This window comes from Nuphar pumila, chromosome 5 (assembly GCF_984573655.1).
Source record: "Nuphar pumila chromosome 5, dmNupPumi1.hap1.1, whole genome shotgun sequence".
In the NCBI taxonomy this organism is placed as follows: Eukaryota; Viridiplantae; Streptophyta; class Magnoliopsida; order Nymphaeales; family Nymphaeaceae; genus Nuphar; species Nuphar pumila.
In genome coordinates this window covers 82073143-82093595 of record NC_143253.1, presented here as the reverse complement: position 1 = coordinate 82093595, position 20453 = coordinate 82073143, and the positions used below count along the sequence as shown (strand labels likewise).

Here is a 20453-nt window from a genome sequence, read left to right as displayed (position 1 = left end):
TTCAGTGTCTTCGCCTCCAGAGTCTTTGTTTTTTCCTTCATTGGAAGTTTTTAATTCATTTCATTGTAATAAGCCAGATATTTGGCAAAGTCGTTTGGGACATTGTAGTCGAGGTTTCGTTGAAAATCTTGTATCTGATGGTCTCCTTCCAGAGTCTAGTTTAAGTTCATTTTTTGATAATAATAATAAATGTTCTTCATGCGATCTCTGCAAAAGCCATGTTTTTCCTTTTCATATTATAAATAAAAGAGCTTCAAAGCCATTTAAGATTATTTGTTCCGATGTTTGGGGACCCACACCTATTCCTTCTCTTTCTGGCAGTCGTTACTATATTGTCTTTATTGATTCCTATTCCTGTTATACTTGGATATATTTCTTAAAACACAAGCATGGAGTTTTTCAAATATTTCGGGAATTCCATTCGATGGTCAAAACAAAGTTTGCTTGTGATATTGTGCATTTACAATGTGATAGTGGAGGAGAGTATTCGTCGAACGCGTTTATTGTCTTTCTTCGGGATAAAGGAATAAGCCAACAGGTTTCTTGTCCTCATACTCCTCAACAAAATGGAGTTGCGGAGAGGAAACACAGGCACATTGTCGAGAGCGCGATGAGCATGTTACATGATAGCAATGTGCCCGCTAGTCTCTGGACAGAAGTTTTTCACACATCTGTTCATATCATAAATCGTCTTCCTATGGCACTCTTGGATCAGAAATCTCCCTATTATTACTTTATTTGGGCAACATCCCTCTTACGATGAACTGCGTGTTTTTGGTTGTGTATGTTATGTACATATTGATTCATCTCTGCGAAATAAGTTTCAGGACAAGGCTGTCAAGTGCAGATTTGTTGGGTATGCAGATGAATACAAAGGTTATCGATGCTATGACCCTACTACAAAACATATTAGGACCTCCAGAAATGTTTTTGATGAACAAAATTTTCAGGTCAATGACTCTGCCGTGTTGCCGGCAGCTCGAGAATTAGAAGTATATGATCCATGGATGAGCGCCGATCTTTTTGCTAATACAGGAGAAACATGTCAAACAAATTGTCCTTCCTTCGACTCGAGTAGGGAGTTGAATGACTCACAAATGCATGGTGAATTATCTCCAGTTGAGCCACCCCCCGTAGAACGTTTCTCTGGATAGATATACACTAGACGAGACAAAAATACAGAGCTGAGGAATGTGGAGGAAAGCATCGCCAATGATTCGGCTCAAAGGCCGTCACGCATTAAGCATCCTATTCAACGATGGGTGAGTTATGAGACCTTCTCCCTTGATTTCCAGTTGTTTATGTCTCAACTCACAAAACATGAAGAACCCACTTGTTTTAATCAAACTCTTCAATCCCGTCATTGGACTGAAGCTATGAATAAAGAAATGGAAGCTCTTCATGAATGCCAGACTTGGAAAATAGTCCCTCGGCCAGAAGGAAAGAATGTAGTTGGCTCAAAATGGGTTTATAAAATAAAATATAAGCCTGAAGGAAGTATTGACAGACATAAGGCGCAACTTGTTGCTCGAGGATTCACACAACAATATGGTGAAGACTACGACGAAACTTTTAGTCCCGTAGTCAAAATGAGTACTATTCGTATCATTATATCCCTAGAAGTCGATCAAGGTTGGAGCCTTAGCCAAATGGATGTTAAAAATGCATTTTTGCATGAAACTTTAAAGGAAGAAGTGTATATGGAGCAACCACCTGGTTATGCCGAGAAGGATCCTATTGCCTGGGTGTGCAAACTAAGGAAATCTCTATATGGGTTGAAACAGGCGTCCCGTTCCTGGTTTGAAAGTTTCTCTATGCAGATTCAGAGTTATGGTTTTAGAAGATGCTCTCTGGATCACTCACTCTTTATTTACCAAAAGGCGGACATTGTTATACTTCTTATATATGTTGATGACATTGTGATCACTGGGAGCTCAGATAGTCATGTGCAAGACGTGAAACAGTTTTTAATGAAAACTTTCAAGATGAAAGATTTAGGAGAGTTGCGGTACTTTCTTGGTGTGGAAGTTGACAGACAACAAGACACATTGACACTCATGCAACAAAAATACACTCTTGACCTTCTGGAAAGAGTCGGGATGACGAATTGCAAACCAGTCACCACTCCTAGTGTATTACATCAAAGGCTGAGCTCCGAAGATGGTCATCTTTGTGTCAACCCTACAACGTATAGAAGTCTCGTGGGGATATTACAGTACTTGACCTTTACCAGACCTGATATAGTTTATGCTGTCAATCAGGTATCCCAGTTTATGCATGCTCCAACGGAGGGTCATATGGAAGTTGTGAAGCGCATTCTATGCTATTTAAAAGAAACTATAGGAGACGGACTTGTTTATCGCACGAACGATAATCTGCATAGAGGACATGCACTCATCACTTATACAGACGCAGATTGGGCAGGGGATCCAGATGAGAGATGATCTGTCTCTGGATATTGTGTTTATATTGGGCACAATTTTAGTGTCCTGGAGCAGCAGAAAACAAAAGGCAGTGGCACGATCGAGTACAGAGGCTGAATACAGATCGATGGATGCAGGCACGACAGAAGCCACATGGAATAGACACTTATTGAGTGATCTTGGGGAGACAATTATTCGATCATTTCTTTTATGTGACAATCAAAGCGCAATAAACATTGCATGTAATCCTATCCAACATAGTAGAACGAAGCACATTGAGATTGATCAACATTTCATACGGTAGAAAGTCGAGATGAAGGAGATAGAACTACGTCATGTTCGAACAGAAGATCAAGTGGCAGACCTGTTTACCAAGGGATCAACAGGACGTCAATTTTGGCTATTGAAGAGCAAGTTGTACATGCTCCAAAATCACGTACAACTTGAGGGAGAGTGTTAGAATACAGTTTGCATATGCGTATGGATCTGGATCCAGATCCATACGCATATTATATGAAACACATGTTAAATAGGATCTCATTAATGGCATTCTTGTAATATGTATATGTTTTTACTTTATAATGTTTAGGGTTTTGGAGGTTGAGTATTGTAGTGCCGCCCCAGCCATTGTGAATTTCTCTCTCTCTCTCTCTATCCTTATTTCCTGTATACAAATCTGATAACTCGTCTACTAGGGTAATCTAGGAGTTTAAAGAGCTTGTTGCATATGCTAAATGCAACCGTGATTCCTATGAAAGTAAGTTAGGCTAGTTAGTTGTTTTGATTACTTTATTTGTGCCTTTTGGTAGTTTAGATTTGTTTGCTCAAGTAATAACAAACATTAAGTGTGGGGAAATTTGATTATGCATAAATTATATGTATTTGGATTAGGTTGAGAAAAGGGTGAATCTTCCCTATTATGGTGATGCATTCCAGAGGTTGCCCACAACGTGAGGAGTGATGCCAAATGACTGTTGCATGTGAAATTAACTTGAAGAAGAAAGAAGAAAGAAGAAGAAAGAAGAAAGAAGAAAGAAGAAAGAAGAAAGAAGACGATGGAGAGAGAGTTCCCCACATTGGGAAATAAGAGGAGGAAAGAGGGGGGTTGGTGGCAGTTCCTAAGGAGAAGATCCCCTCTCCTTAGGTTTCCTAACCTATTTATAATGATAACTTAAAAAAGTTAATTTCTAAATTCTTAAAAACACTTCTAACATTTCTATTTTAAAAAACACTCAAAAGTAATACTTATTTCTAAAACTACATTTAAATACCATTATTTTATAACAATTCCAAGGCGGCTCCTCCTATGGAGGGTTATTTTTGACTTTTTAACCTTTGTCCAATTGGATTTGATATTGGAGCGTGTACGATTTGGATCTTGACTCCATATCTTCGCTCTTACTGCTTTTGAAACAACTCTAGAAGGCTCGAATTGCACTCGATTTGGACGAAATTCCCACCGAAAACTCCTTGCACACAAAAACACCAAAATTCATTAACTTGTGGGTATTTTAACATTAAAATCAATGAAATTCATGCATACATTGTATAAAAATAAATGTAATTTATGCATTAATACAAACCAATTCTTATCAATGATGGTCCATTTAGGGCATGTTAGGTTGCTTTTGCAAATATGAAAATAAGACTTAAGATTTGAAATCTCATGAGAATCAAAATCATGTGAATTGGAATCTCATGTGATAATGATCTCTTTGCTTGACATTGTGAAATGGTTATCCATATTTTTTTTAGCATTGTCTGCCCTTGTTTACCTTGTTTTGGTAGGATTTGAAAGGCTCTTCCTCTAGTGCCATGAATGCGGAGACCTAATCTCTCATATGAGAAATTGGAAAAAGTAAAAATTTGTATGTTATTTGAAGATGGTGGCTTTTCACTTCTTGGTTTGAGGTTTAACATGATCAAAACTTTAGGAATTTTGAAGTGAATGCCTAATGATCTCAATAACTTCATATCTCACATGAGATTATTATATGGGCTGGAGATTAGGGCATGTTTGGTTGATCCCCGTAAGAATCATATGGCTCAATTTCTCATGACCAACCAAACATGAGAAAAAGGGCCTATGTGGTTTCAAATCAAATGTTGATTCTGAATCACTTCGGCTTGTGAGATTTCGAATATCTTGTTTGTGATTTCTAATCCGAATTACATGATTAGAAAAAAATTGTAGTGAAAGTCGGGGTTTGAGATAGGGCTGTCAATGGGTTGATTTACCTTGACCCGACTTGGACCAAACCCTATAGGGTTCGGGTATGGTGACAAATAAGATGACTCGATTAAGACCTAAGTTCGGACCCAAAAATTTGATTAATATATGAACCAAATATATACTGGGCATGGATGTTTGTGGATAGTATCACAACAAACCCTCACGAGACCTTACTCGTCCACTAGGGTAACCTAGGAGTTTAAAGAGCTTGTTGCATATGCTAAATGCAAATGTGATTCCTATGAAAGTAAGTTAGTCTTGTTAGTTGTTTTAATTACTTTATTTGTGCCTTTTGGTAGTTTAGATTTGTTTGCTCAAGTAATATCAAACATTAAGCATGGGGAAATTTGATCATGCATAAATTATATGTATTTGGATTAGGTTGAGAAAAGAGTGAATCTTCCCTATTATGGTGATGCATTCCAGAGGTTGCCCACAACGTGAGGAGTGATGCCAGATGACTATTGCATGTGAAATTAACTTGAAGAAGAAAGAAGAAAGAAGAAAGAAGAAAGAAGAAAGAAGAAAGAAGAAAGAAGAAGATGGAGAGAGAGTTCCCCACATTGGGAAATAAGAGGAGTAAAGAGGGGGGTTGGTGGTAGTTCCTAAGGAGAAGATCCACTCTCCTTAGGTTTCCTAACCTATTTATAATGATAACTTAAAAAATTAATTTCTAAATTCTTAGAAACACTTCTAACATTTCTATTTTAAAAAACACTCAAAAGTAATACTTATTTCTAAAACTACATTTAAATACCATTATTTTATAACAATTCCAACGCGGCTCCTCCTATGGAGGGCTATTTTTGACTTTTTAACCTTTGTTCAGCTGGATTTGATATTGGAGCGTGTACGATTTGGATCTTGACTCCATATCTTCGCTCAAACTGCTTTAAAACAACTCTAAAATGCTCGAATTGCACTCGATTTGGACGAAATTCCCACCAAAAACTCCTTGCACACAAAACACCAAAATTCATTAACTTGTGGGTATTTTAACATTAAAATCAATGAAATTCATGCATACATTGTATAAAAATAAATGTAATTTATGCATTAATACAATCCAATTCTTATCAAAGATGGTCCATTTAGGGCATGTTAGGTTGCTTTTGCAAATATGAAAATAAGACTTAAGATTTGAAATCTCATGAGAATCAAGATCATGTGAATTGGAATCTCATGTGATTCCAATTCCCATGTTTGGTTGGCGTGAGGGAAAAAAAGGAATAGGCGGTCCATGCCGAAACAAGGGCTTACCGGCATGAACCCTTATTTCGATTAATTTTTTCGGTGTGGTAGAGCTCACCGGAGGGGGTACTCCGCAGAGCTCCCCCTTGGCTTCCCTTCCTCTTGATTGAAAGCACAAAAAAAAACTACGAACAAGAAGGTGATGACCGAAAGAGGACCTCGCCAGCAACAACCCCTATTCGATCCTATATGGGGCAGTGGAGCTCGCCAAAATAGAGATTCCGATGAGCTCCACCATGCTGCAACAAGAAGAAGAGGTGGTCTATGCCGAAACAAGAGCTCACTGGCGTGAGCCTTGATTTCAATGGATTTTTCTGGCGTGGTAGAGCTCGACCTTCGACGATCTCTCACCATGCTGCAACCACTCTTGGTTGCAACATCAACCAGGAAAAGCAAAAAAAAATCCACCTGATCTTTCAATGAGCTCCACCCTCCGGTGTCCTTTTCTGGTGAGCTCCCCCCCCTCTTCTGGCATAGAGCCTACCTCCTTCACAAGCTTCATCATATAGGTGAGAAGGAGTTGAGCATTGGGGATGGGGTGTTAACGGTTTGAGTTTGGTTTGCAGCCAAGTGAAACCAGACTTGGATCGGATTTTTGGGTACGGTATCAGTCCGAACCTGGGTTTAATTGGGTCAGATGTAAGAAAAACCATACTCGTACCTGATAAAAACTGCATGAACCAGACCCATGCCATACCCGGTAAAATAATATTTTTTATCAGTTTTACATTGAAAATTTGCGGGTCTTAATCAAAACTCGGGTCAAGACCAGGTCTGGTATAAAATTTCACAAACTATACCTGGTTCATATATTAATCAAACTTTTGGGTCCGAACTCAGGTCTTAATCGGGTCATCTTATTTGTCACCATACCCAAACCCTATAGGGTTTGGTTCAGGTCAGGTCAAGGTAAATCAACCCATTGACAACCCTATCTCAAACCCCGACTTTCACTACAATTTTTTTCTAATCATGCGATTCAGATTAGAAATCACAACCAAGATATTCGAAATCTCACGAGTTGAAGTGATTTAGAATCAACATTTGATTTGAAACCACATGGGCCCTTTTTCTCATGTTTTGTTGGTCATGAGAAATTAGGCCATATGATTCTCATGGGGTTCAACCAAACATGCCCTAATCTCTAGCCTATATAAGAATCTCATGTGAGATATGAAGTTATTGGGATCATTAGGCATTCACTTCAAAATTCTTAAGGTTTTGATCTTGCTAAACCTCACACCAAGAAATGAAGAGTCACCATCTTCAAATGACATACCAATTTTTTCTTTTTTCAATTTCTCATATCAAGGATTAGCTCTCTGTATTCTTGGCACTAGAGGAAGAGCCTTTCAAATCCTACCAAAACAAGGTAAACAAGGACAAACAATGCTAAAAAAATGTAGATAACCATTTCATAATGTCAAGCAAAGGGATCATTATCTAGAAAGCACAACCAACACATTTCTAGTGAGTTTTAAAAAGCCTATTTATAGCTAAACTCTAATCCCTTTGTCACTAGAAAGCATACAACAATTTAATGACCAACATGTAGACACAGGAAACCTTGATTCTGCAGTAACCAAACATGCATCATCTTCAAAATTGTTGATCCTAACAGTAGAACAGATCTCTAGAAACTCATGCATTGTAGGATTGATCTTCCTTTAGACCACGTTTATTGTCAATCATTGTGTTCTTAACAGAATGGGATTTTCGAATTTAAAATTTGGTTTTTAACCGATACAAACCATCACACACGTATGCAAAACCTACATTCATAGAATTTTTTCATAATAATAAGCTTGGAATTTTCAAATTTAAAAATAAAACCAAGCTTATGAGGTTTCAAAATTGAAATAAGGTTCCGACTATAGGATGAAACATAAAATGTATCAACCAAATCCAAAATGAATCCCAATTGCAACACAATTCTGCAGGTCCCAACGTTCTTGACATGTGAACGCATCTTATTTCCTAAGAAGATGTTTCTTTCATGTTATGTTGGTTCCCTTTTGTTCAGAAATGCCTATAAAGAGTTGGCAATGTGCACCGTCGCACCAAAATCAATCAACCAGCTATGTAATGGAACATGAATCAAATTGCACTCATGAAAAACAAACAACTTATAACTTTTATTTTCAAGTCATTTCTTATGCTTCAACCAGTCCACCTTCTTATGCCCCTTCTTCTTACAGAAGAAACACTTTATAGAAGAGTATCCTGCCTGGGATTTGACTTTCGCCTGAAAGTTGAAACCCTTTCCAGATGCTTTCTTTTGATTCTTCTTTTTGAAGGAACTTTTCTTTGGCCTCGACCTCTGTTTTTCCTTATGAGAGGCCATATGTGCACTCGGCATCCTCTCACCCTTCAGTGTCTTCAACTCTTTAACAACTTGGCCAAGAGGTTATTAAAGGACCACGCATCGTTATGTGTGTTGTAGGAGATTTTGAAAGGTTCATATTCATTAAGTAATGAGGTCAAAATCAGATGGACAAGAAAGAATCAGAAATAGCGAACTTCATGTTATTCAGTTGAGATGCAATGTTCCTCATTTCCAAAATGTGTTGTCGGATGTGGCTGTCACCAGTATATTTTATAGATACCAATGTATTCTTTTTGAATACATTAAGCCTCAATGGCTCATTGTTGAGTTTCTAGAATTGTACGCAATTTGAATTGTACATGCTTTGTAAGAAAAGTTCTCCCCTAATCTTTTTTGATACATGGTTCAAAGTAAACATTGATCTAATAATGAGCAAGATAGCTTAAACATGCCATGCTAGTCTGAATAAAAAATGCTATTGCTTGAGAGAAGATGATCAAAATATTGGAAATAAAGTCCAACATTAAAGAGGAATCATGAGTACTTTCCTCAGGAAAACATTATCAAACAATGGTAATTTCCTTTAGGGTTCATTTGGAAGCAGGAAAAAATCTCATAGAAATAGAAAATTTTTTCTATAAGAAGTTTTGATGTGAGAACTTTTCTGCATGAAATATTTTCTCTGATTTGTGTGACATGAGAAAATCAGATTGGAATAATGTCAACATGTTCTGATCAGTGAGGCTCAGTGTTATTAAAAGCGTGCCTCAAGGCGCAAAAAGCGCGCCTCGCCTTAAGGCGAGGGGCTTTATGCCTTGAGGCACATGTGTAAAGCGCCTTGCCTCGAGGCGTGTGCCTCATAGGCCTTGAGGCGCACGCCTCGAGGCGAGGCGCATGCCTCGAGGCGAGGCACACACCTCAAGGCGAGGCGCGCCTCAAGATGAGGCATACACGCCTCGAAGCATTTGGTCAAATGAGGGTCAAAACCCTTATTTGACCAAAAAATAGGGCTTAAACAAAGCACCCCGACCGTTTATGTTGTGATTTTGGTTTTTTTTTTCTCACCCCTCTCTCTCTCTCTGTTTTTTTTCTCGCAGCAGTCTCTCCCTCTTGGCTCTCACAACATACTCTCTCTCTCTCGTGGTGGAGCCTCAAAACAGGTACGCTCTCTCTCATCTCTGGTTTTTTCTCTTTTTCTATGGTTCTCTTCTTCTTCTTATCTCTTCTCCTTCTCTTTATTCCTCTAGATTGTATAATTGTTAGGGGTCGGACTAACCCCAACTTGCCTTTAAAAAAAAAAAAGATTTTAAGCCCTAGGTGGCTGCTTCCTAACTCAGTATCAGGCTGAATGCGACTCAGAAGGGTAAATGACGACCCAATTTTTATTTTACTAACTGAGATGCAGTGTGTTATTTTTTCATACATAAATTCCGAAGTTTACATTCAAAGGAAATTTATTCTTTCACATATTCTTGTGTAGTTTATGTCTGAACTCTGAAGTCTGTCTGTTTTGCTTGCTAGAGATTAGTCGATTCAGCTTGTTAGAGATTATTCATGACTGAACCCTTTACATATGACATGATATTTTGCCTTTCGAGGGGTGCAAAAACTATTGTTTTCTTGACAGACTTGATGAGATATTTGAGTGCAACATACTTGAGTTCATGCTAAATTGGCAGTGTAGTTTGAACAAAATGAACAAAGCGTCATTGGAGGCAATGTTACTTTATTAACATCTGAATGCCTGTGGAATGAGTTTAAGTGCACCATACACCCCCATGGTTCACAAATTAGAGGAAACATTTTCCTCATAATTTTAAGGCCTTCCTGCTGAATCCAATGACAACAGTCATATTATCGAGTTGACATAAACTACACTACACTGACAAAGTTCATGGTAAATTAGCAAGTACTCTCTTTACAGTCATGATGATCTTGAAAACAAGTTGGCTTCCTTGACTGAATTTTAGAAAAGAAGAACTAGAACAAAAAGGTTTATGTGAATGGCTTTCTGCCAGCGTCCACTGCCTTTGAATCCATTCAATACTCAAAGTAAGTATACCTCACACACACACATGCCAACATCAGTTAGGGACTACCATGCTTTGGTGGAGAACCCAATGGCAAAGTTCAAGTATGTTTTGATCATTCATTACTTAGTGGCAAAGTTCAAGTATGTTTTTTTCAGTATTTATTTGAGATTTTTTATTTTTTGTTGGTTGTTGCTTCATCAATAAAGATTTTTTTATTTATTTATAATTTTAGATATTTTTAAGTTTTTTTTTTTAAAATTTGAGGCTTACGCTTTACGCCTCGCCTCAGATTTTGGTGGAGCGCGTCACTACTCCTCAACGCTTTTCACAACATTGGTGAGGCTTCTCTCAAAAGTGATTTTTTTTATAGGAACATTTTCTCCATCTTTGAGTTTGAGAAGATTTTTCCATCAAAATAAGGGCAAACTATGAAAATTTTCCTTTCAAACATTTTCCTGTTGCTTGAAATGAATGAAAAGATGCCACTTTCTTTCAACCTGCATTTTTTTTAGCATTTTCTTACTTCAATATGCCCTTATAGACTCCACGACAACCTTAAATCTTCAAAGCTTACTGAAGAAAATTTAGATAAAAATGAGGTGCATGAAAAAATACCAAGGGTAAATTAGGGGTGAATTAAGCCCTTGTGGGCACCCAGTAATTCTCAATGTATGTGAAACCCCACTAACGCTCATGGGATTTTCTCAGGTCAAGATGCAAATCGAGTTCCTATGTATACGAAACCCCAGTAATTGGGTGCACCCAGTAATTCTCAATGTATGTGAAACCCCACAAACGCTTAGGGTGACAACTCGTAAGGAGAAGATCCTCCTTAGTTTTTCTAACCTATTTATAATGATAACTTAAAAAAATATTTTCTAAATTCCTAAAAACACTTCTATCATTCCTATTTTAAAAAACACTCAAAAGTAATATTTATTTCTGAAACTACACTGCAAATACCATTATTTTATAACAATTCTAAGGTGACGCCCCCTATGAAGGGTTATTTTAGACTTTTAACCTTTGCCCAGCTCGATTTGAGATTGAAGCATGTAAGATTTGGATCTTGACTCCAAATCTTTGCTCCAACTGCTTTGAAATAACTCTAGAATTCTTGAATTGCATCCGATTTAGACGAAATTCGCACCAAAAGCTTCTTGCAAACAAAACCACCAAAATTCATCAACCATGAGTATCTTAATATTAAAATACTCATGGTTGATGAATTTTGGTGTTTTTATGTGCAAGGAGTTTTCGGTAGGAATGTTAGAAGTGTTTTTAGGAATTTAGAAATTATTTTTTTAAGTTATCATTATAAATAGGTTATAAAACCTAAGAAGAAGGGATCTTCTCCTTAGGAACAACCCCCCCCCCCCCTCTTTCCTCCTCTTCTTTCCCAATGTGGAAAACTCTCTCTCTTCTTTTCTTTTTTCTTCTTCCTTCTTCTTTTCTTCCTCTCCACGTGAATTTCATATGCAGCAGCCATCTGACATCACTCCTCATGTTGTAGGCAACCTCTGGGACACAACACCATCATAAGGGAGATCCACTCTTTTCTCAACCCAATCCAAAATCGGGAACCACCGTCGATAAGTTCTTTCTTCTACCTCTTTAGATTTTTAGGGTGTCTTGCATGTAGATCAGATTTTGTTTTATTCGTCTTGCATATTTATGTATGCTCTCTGTGATTTTTGGGTATTAGGATTGTTTAGGATCATTTAGACTCCTTGTTTTATGTTTTAAAATTTTTATTTTGGCTGGAAAACTCTTTTCTTCACCGACCAGATTTTCTGGTCTGATTAAACAAACTGTTTCAGTCGATCCAAAAACAATTTAGGGCTACAATTTTAGTATGTGTTAGCTGTACGTGTCTAAAGTATTTTCTCTAAATTTTAGCTCAATTCGACTAGGGGTTGAGATTCTACGACCATTTTACCGAAGCCGGTTTATGGCTTTACAGAAATTCGACTTTCAGTTCTGAATTTTTCGGTCTGATAAACCGACTGTTCCAGTCGATCCAGGAGTTTAAGGCTGAAATTTTAGTATATGTTAGCTCCAAATTTTAGCTCAATCCGATCAGGGGTTGGGATTTTAAGACCATTTTACTGAAGCCGGTTTTCTGGCCTTGCAGAAATCCATCCTCCTGTTTTAGTTGGAGTGATTTTTTGAAATTAATTTTATTTTTTATTTTTTTGTAATCAAGTGTCGAGTTTTTTCTTACCTGAATGTGATTAGACATATTTAAGAAGTGTTTAGATATTTTTGTCTGATTTTTAGAGTTGAGTCTTTGTCGGGTCATTAACATAGATAAAAATAGTTTTGTCTTTTGTGTTTTCGTTTTGTGTGATGGTAGGTGGTGGCCTCGATGAGCACTAAGGTGGACAAGGTGGTTGAAGTGGACGCACTAAAGTTCCTTGCACACTGGTTGAAGGAAGCTAGCTCGCGGTTATATTTAGAGTTTTTATAGTTAGGTCATTAGGCCATTTTTATCATTTTCAGGTTGTAATTCATTTAAATTTTATTTTTGCACGTGCTTTTATAATAGGCTTTGTGCCCGTTTGCTTTCATAAATTTTTTTTAGGCAGTAAAGAGTGTGATTTGTTTGAAATACTTGTTCTTATCCCGTTTCCTATGGTTCGACTCAGACTTCACCACTTTTGTCTGAGCCGATTATTTAGATTTGGTGTGCGGTTTACACGATTTTTATTGAAAATATCTTTTTAAAAAGTACACCAGATTGGATTGTGTTCAGCTGGATTGGGTTTGTCACATAATTAGTGACTCTCGGTTTCCTGTATAATTGTGTACTTCCATGTACCCCTTTTACTCTGTGAGACCTCTTATCATCCACACTTTTGTCACATTAATTATTATCTTGACTTAAAAATGAAATTTCTAACAATTACAATTTTGGCAGAATGAAGATCTTTAAGAAAGTACTTCCCAGAGTTACATACGCATTTAGAGGAGTTGTTCTCTTTCGTCAATTCAGTGGTAGATATATTCTTCAGAAGCATCTAAAAATATGTTTTTCTTTGGAATAGCTATTAAGCTTATGCATTTGTTTCTTGTGTTTTCTTTCAGACATCCTCATTTTAGCTGAAACACTGGTTCTGTTTTACATTTTCTTGCAGATTTCACTGTGGAAGTGCAGTCCCCAGTGGAGGAAGTAGTGATTGCTGTAGGAAGCAATGTGGGGAATCGGATATATAATGTTGATAAAGCTGTGTCTTTGATGAAAAGGTCAGGTATTAATATCACAAGGCATGCTTGTTTGTATGAAACAGAGCCTGCTTATGTGACTGAGCAACCCTTATTCCTTAATTCTGCAATTAGAGGTTTCACCAAACTTGGACCACATGAGTTGCTAAGAGTTCTTAAGCAAATCGAAAAAGAAATGGGTCGAACAGAAGGAATCAGATATGGTCCAAGGCCTATAGACCTGGATATTTTATTTTATGGAAAATACAGAGTAAACTCAGAGATTCTTAGTGTACCCCATGAACGTCTTTGGGAGAGGCCATTTGTGGTTGCTCCTCTAATTGATCTGTTGGGTTCCTCTGTTGACACTGATACTGTTGCTGCTTGGCATTCTTTTGCTGGTCAATCTGGTGGCATTTCAAAGGTGTGGGAGAATCTTGGTGGTGAGTTGTCAATTGGAAGAGGACTTAGAAGGGTTTTACCTGTTGGTGACTACCTATGGGACTGGTCAAAGAAAACACATGTGATGGGTATTTTAAATTTGACTCCTGATAGCTTCAGTGATGGTGGGAAGTTTGTTTCAGTAGATGCTGCAGTTTCCCATGTCAAGTTAATGATCTCAGAAGGAGCTGACATTATTGACATAGGTGCACAATCAACACGCCCTTTAGCACCAAAGGTCTCTGCTGAGGAAGAACTGAATAGGCTGATGCCTGTTTTAAAAGCAGTTCTAAATATTCCTGAAGCAGAAGGGAAGTTTTTTTCAGTTGATACATTTTACTCAGAAGTTGCATCGGAGGTGATTGCTGAAGGGGTTCATTTTATTAATGATGTGTCTGGAGGTAGGTTAGATGCCAGCATGTTCTCCACTGTTGCCCGTCTTGGTTCACCTTACATCATAATGCATATGAGAGGAGATCCAAGCACAATGCAGAATAGTGAAAACGTGTCCTACAAAAATGTATGTAAAGAAGTGGCAGACGAGCTGTACTCAAGGGTTGAAGAGGCAGAATTGTCAGGGATTCCAGCATGGAGAATCATAATAGACCCTGGTATTGGGTTCTCTAAGACTGTTGAACAGAATTTGGAAATTCTCATGGGTATTCCGACCATTACGGAAGAAATTGCCTGTAAAAGTTTTGCTATTTCTCATGGACCCGTCTTGATTGGACCTTCTCGAAAAAGTTTTCTGGGTAAAGTTTGTAACCATTCACATGCTCGTGATCCTGCCACTATTGCTTCAGTTACAGCAGGAATTTTGGCTGGTGCTAATATTATACGAGTACACAATGTTAAGGATAATGTAGATGCTGCAAAGGTCTGTGATGCATTAATATCACTTAGAACCTAATGTATTATTTATTTTTTGCATTTTGGTAGCTTGAGTCAGTCTGTACTTTAAATTCTTTTAAAACACAAGCAGAGAAAACATGTGTGTGTGTGTGTTTTGTACTTCTGGTTTTCTCTTTTCAATTTGATATCTCTGGACCATACAAATGCATGACGAGCCCACTCAGTTTTTGTAGTTTTGGAATTGGGCTATTGAATCTGATCATATTATAACTTTCAACAACTCAACTCTAATTACTTCTAATTTATCTAGAACGTTTTTCTTGTTTATGAATCCAACAGCTTAGCTGCATCAATTAAAATCAATTTATTGTTAAACCTTATGCAAATGAGGAGTCTGATCAATGTAAAATCTGCCTTTGCTTGGATCAACTTATCTGCTCGCTTGATAACACCTTGAGTATTTAGTTTAAGAACTTTTGCAAAAACTGATATAGAGGTGTATACTGCACCTTTGTTGGTTGATAATGATGTTCTCAATCTTGAGCCTTTGCAATATTGCTGTTGCACCCATGCCATGAATTTAGAAACTCTATTCAAACCCCTCCTTTTGAAAACTTAAATTTAACCCCCCCCCAAAAAAACTTTCGAGGTTCAGTTTTGGATGCTAAATTCAACCTAGTGTTCTAATAACAGAAATCTGATATTATGAGTGTTAGGTTTATATTTTATTTTTTTCAGCCGTTTATTTCTTCCTCCACTTTTATTAGTCGTGTTTCTTATTTGTTTGGTTCCAAGGTCTTTTGTAGTTATAACTATGCTATCAAGCATGCATTATTATGCAGTTATAATCCTTACCAAATTACTTGATTGCATCCATCTATTTTTTTCTATCCTTTTTCTCATATTAATGCGTCCACTTTATTAGACTCTTGAGGAAAACCGTTATCGTGTTGGATTAATTTGGTCTGTTGATAAAGAAGAATGACATCCAAATCCAGAACAGGACAGAACTGTGAAGACAAGCTGAAGGTCATGTTTCATAAGAAAACTCCAGCGTGAGAATGCTGCTGGGTTATGAAAATTCTTGTTTCTGTAATACTACTGCTAATCACTGTAGCATGTAGCAGATATATAGTTATTTGTGCTATGAGGCACGAGAAGAGTGATAAAAATATGAGTAATTTATCATTTCTGTTGAGTTTATCCTTTACCAAGTTCATCTTTAAAACTAACACGATTTTTCTGTCCCTTAAACAATTATTCAAGTTCGAGGAAAAAGTGATAGATATGGAGCAAACGTCATACATAATCAAATTTATGATTGTCAGATCGAGCAATCATTTTTTTCTACTTACAACATGAAATCTTATTAAGATCTACCTTTGAATCATGACTGAGAAAATTTCATGAATCCGAATTAGAGGTCAAATGAGTCCAGCCCATTTGTGCCATTATTTCTGCCAATTTTGATCTATGACATTTTTGTTGCATCATATTAGAATCAACTATTGATATAGGGAGATTACAATGACAAAGTGTTTGATGATGTCCAGTTGAAGGTTTTCATCATTATTTAGGCATGAGTCCATGAATAATAAATGTTTGATTTTAGTTAGAATGATAAATATTTTGTGTTTTTTTATCAATTAGTATAAATGCATAATTTATGATGTTTGTAGGAATTAGGCTTTGAATAATGAATGTTTGATTTTCATTACATTTGGTTTTTCGTTTTATCAATTAGGTAATAAAAAGATTGGCCAAATCGAACCAAATCAAGACAAATATGAATCCAAGTTGAATTCAAGTCCAAAGTTCAATTGATAAGCCCCTTGAGGGCGTTGCCCATTAAGTCAACTCTACACATTTTAAACCAAATGTGTTTCTCAAAAATGTTAAACGTGAGGCTAAATATTTTTCATAAATTAGACTTTTCTTCCAATTTCTATTTTTCAAAATATACAAAGAGTTTGGTTTAAAAAACTATAAATTTTGAGCCAAACAAGAACAAAATTCAAACACCATTCAAGTTGGCGCTTGAAAAAATTAAGTGCCATCTAAGTTATCAACACCATGATTTCGACATGTGACAAAAGAGTAAAACTATAAAAAAAAGTAAATTGGCCATGTTCATCATAATTTTTTAGTTGGCAGCTAATTATGACATTGTGCCAAAAATTTGTGCCACCTACTTCATTGTTTAATAATAAAATGATAGAATGGAGAGTAAACTAATATGATCTCATAAAAAAAACAAAAGAAAACTCTACACACAGGATGTGAAGAGAGAGAGAGAGAGAGAGAGAGAGAGAGAGAGAGAGAGAGAGAGAGAAACCTGCGACAATGGTATAAATAAAAGTTTTCTTGGTGGGCAAAGGGAGAGGGAGAGAGAGAAAACAGTTGCTAACTTTGTGTTAGAAAAAATGCTATGTTATGATACTCCTATCAAATTTAAGTTATGAAAGAAGGAACAATGAAATATCAAGAAAAATAGTGCATAAACTCAAGAAAAATAAAGCCTTAACTCTATGATGAATTTTAGATAAGACACTCGAATACGAAAAAACCCAAAACATAAATCCAAATCATAAATACTATGGATCTAATTGGATCTTGGATTGCTTATAAACCAACTTGCATGCAGCTCTGTTTCTGCATCATTATCCTCGGGTTAGAAAAAGACTCGACCTCGAGTCTGATACACTTTCATTTCTTTCAGTTTCACTCGACTTCTAAGAATTATGAAAATGCCACTAACGAGTGTAGATTGATGCACTGATTTAGAGAAACAGACGATGGCAAGATCCATGTTGCCAACAATCTAAATAATAAAAGTATATGGACCCTGTTGCTCCCTGGTGGTTGGTGTAGCATAATACTAAATGAATCCACTTGCAATATTTGAGACAAGATAGAGAGGTCCAAGTGTGAAGGCTTCTGAATCCAAATATAATTGATTGGATCTAAAATGGTTTCACAGGTATTTCAAGGGTGCATGGGTATTGGTGGGTGTTGGTGTTGAGTAGGCTGATTTTGGGTTTGGGTGAGGTTCAATTCATAGGTCGGATTTAGGTTTGGGAGGCCAGGATATCAGGCTTAGTAAGGATTCGATTGAATCACGATCGGTTCAGGAGGATATTGAATAGTCAGACTCGGATTGGTATAGGTCGGATATTGGATAGAGTTTTGAGGGAAAAAGGTTTGGCTAAGACCTGATCCATATCCAAAATTATGTTGGGTCTGTCCTTGACACAATCCAATTTGAAATTAGAGCTCGATTCAAGTCCAATAAAATTCAGTTTGGGTTTGGGTACTCATATTTGGACAAAATACAAGTGGTAGGTTCTAATCTGATGGACGTGGATATTGATCAAGGCCCACCAAACTGGGACCAGATGGCCCAGAGCTCGAAACCAATGGATTTTGGATCGAACTCAAGCTTAAAACACCTGGAACTAGGTTTTGGGCCTAACAACTGGCCTGAAATTTGGTTATGGGTAGAAAATAGGGGTGGCAATCGGGTCGAGTTGGCGGGTCAGCATACCTCAACCCGAACCTGACCCGTTTATTAAATGGGTCAGCTGTGTCAAACATGAACCTGACCCGTTTATTAAACGGGTAACCCGACACGACCCTCCAACCCGCTTAATAAACTGGTTGTGTCGGGTAAACAGGTTGGCGGGCGGGTTGGCAGGTCGGGTTGGCGGACGGGTTGCCGAGTCGAGTTGGCGGGTTGGCGGACGGGTTGACCCGCCCGCCTAACCCGTTTATTAAACGGGTCAGCTGGGTTGGCGGGTTGGCATACCCCTAACACGAACCGACCCGTTTAATAAACGGGTTAGGCGGGTTGACCCATTTATTAAACAGGTTCATTTTTGCCAAACCCGAACCCGCCTAAGAGGCGGGTTGGCGGGTCGTGTCAGGTTTTGCCACCCCTAGGTCTAAACAGTTCAGAGGACTAGTTCCCCCAACCATTCCAACAGGTGAGACTCCACCGACATTAGGAAATGTTGGGTAGAGTTTCCCACCCGCATGGGGAACCCACTGAACCCCCATCATCGCTGGCGAAGGTGATCTTGTCGACAATAGGTAGAGAACCCGCAGCCCACCAGTGTCCAATGGAGGGTCACCGAATGACAGTCAGGAGCTAGGGCAAGAGAGAAAACCAAGGGGGGGCAATGGTGTAAAGAGTCTTACACACAATCAAGTCTACAAACAACTTGACAAAACATACATTCACCCAATATGGTAAACCAAAATAGCATACAAAATGCTCCACAACACAAACATAAGAATAGTGCATAAATGCACTTGAATCTGAATATGTAAGAGGTAAAACACTCTACCTTTGTATTATCATTACAATGGGCAGCATGCCCTTATTTATAGAGAGGTTACATGAGAGGAGCTATTAAAATAGCTGTTGGGCTACTCCCAACAGCTCTAATTAGAGCCGTTGGGAGTAGTCCAATAGCTCTATTCAAACAGTCCAAAAGCAAAAAGGCTGTTGGCTGTTTTGACAGTCCAACAGCTCTAGTCAATTATGACTGTTGGACAAAAAGACAAAAAAATAAGAAAGAAATAAAATTACAAAAAAAAAAAAAGTATTACAAGAATATAAGTATATACTTAAAATATATAGTTATATACATATATATATATATACATATACATACTCTTGTATTACAAAAAGTATGTATATATATATATATATTCAAGTATATACATATATATGTCATTTTCTAACAAATGGTACCCTCCGGTGGGTTTTCCAGGCAGCCAGAACCCCTGCAGGTTGGCCCCTTCCATCTATAACTCAATGGGAGGTGGCCGGTTGATCAGAGGCCTCTCCCTCACCGATCTTCTTGAAGGAAAAGAGGAGGATGGGTAGGAGGACATCGATCGTCAGATTTTGCTTGATCCGTCCACGATAGCGTACCTTGTGATGGATCCTCTGTCTAAACATATTTTGATGGTGAAGGCTGATTAGCGAACAATGGTTGGGGCGAGCAGGTTATATGTTACCCCCCGAACAGGACAGGTAGCTACATCTCATGTTCGGGGGTCCCAATGAGCGCCACATATAAGATCTAGCCCGACTAGTATCGCCATGTGTGTCTGCATCACATAGCATCAAAATTTGGTGCCATCGTAAAAACTTAAGTACCCTTTACCACCATTCTCTTCCTCTTCCTGAAACGGACATAAATGCCCTCCATAATCGTCGGTTCGTGAAAAGGAAAAAACTTCCCTCCGTTGTGATGTCGCCAAAATTTTCAGCAAAGTTTGCATATGTAGGAAGCTTTATCTCTAGGATTTAAATAGTCTAAACAATCCATTTTCGCCCTAAGCAGAAAAGTCTACCAGAGCATCCTTTGCCTTCATCTGTTGTCGCCGGATCATCCGTTGCCGTCGGAGCAGCCTTTGCTTTCTTCTTCTACCGCCAGAGCATCCTTTTCCGTCTTATGCGCAGTGGCAGCATCGTTGCCACCATCTGTTGCGTCTACCTTCTGAGTGTTTCTTACTCTATAGTTGGATTACCCAAACTCCTATCGTTTCAGTGAGTTTCGTGTAAGGTTTCGTTATGCAATCTAAAGGTTGTGATTTATACAACGATTTGTAAGTTTGAATCTGCGTCAATTTATACATTCAAAGCAATAACAATGTGTATTTATGAAGATACCTCGATT

General features: G+C 37.8%; 1 protein-coding gene across 1 annotated transcript in view; it reads left to right on the top strand.

Moving 5' to 3' along the window:
* Positions 1-14902, top strand: part of LOC149837782 (folate synthesis bifunctional protein, mitochondrial-like) — a 29869-nt gene extending 14967 nt beyond the window's left edge. The window contains exon 2 of the mRNA XM_090006206.1: positions 13404-14902. Within this exon, the coding sequence (XP_089862332.1) occupies positions 13505-14821 (1317 nt within the window). The 5' untranslated portion in view covers positions 13404-13504 and the 3' untranslated portion in view covers positions 14822-14902. The remainder of the gene's footprint in view (positions 1-13403) is intronic.
* Positions 14903-20453: the final 5551 nt, after the last annotated feature.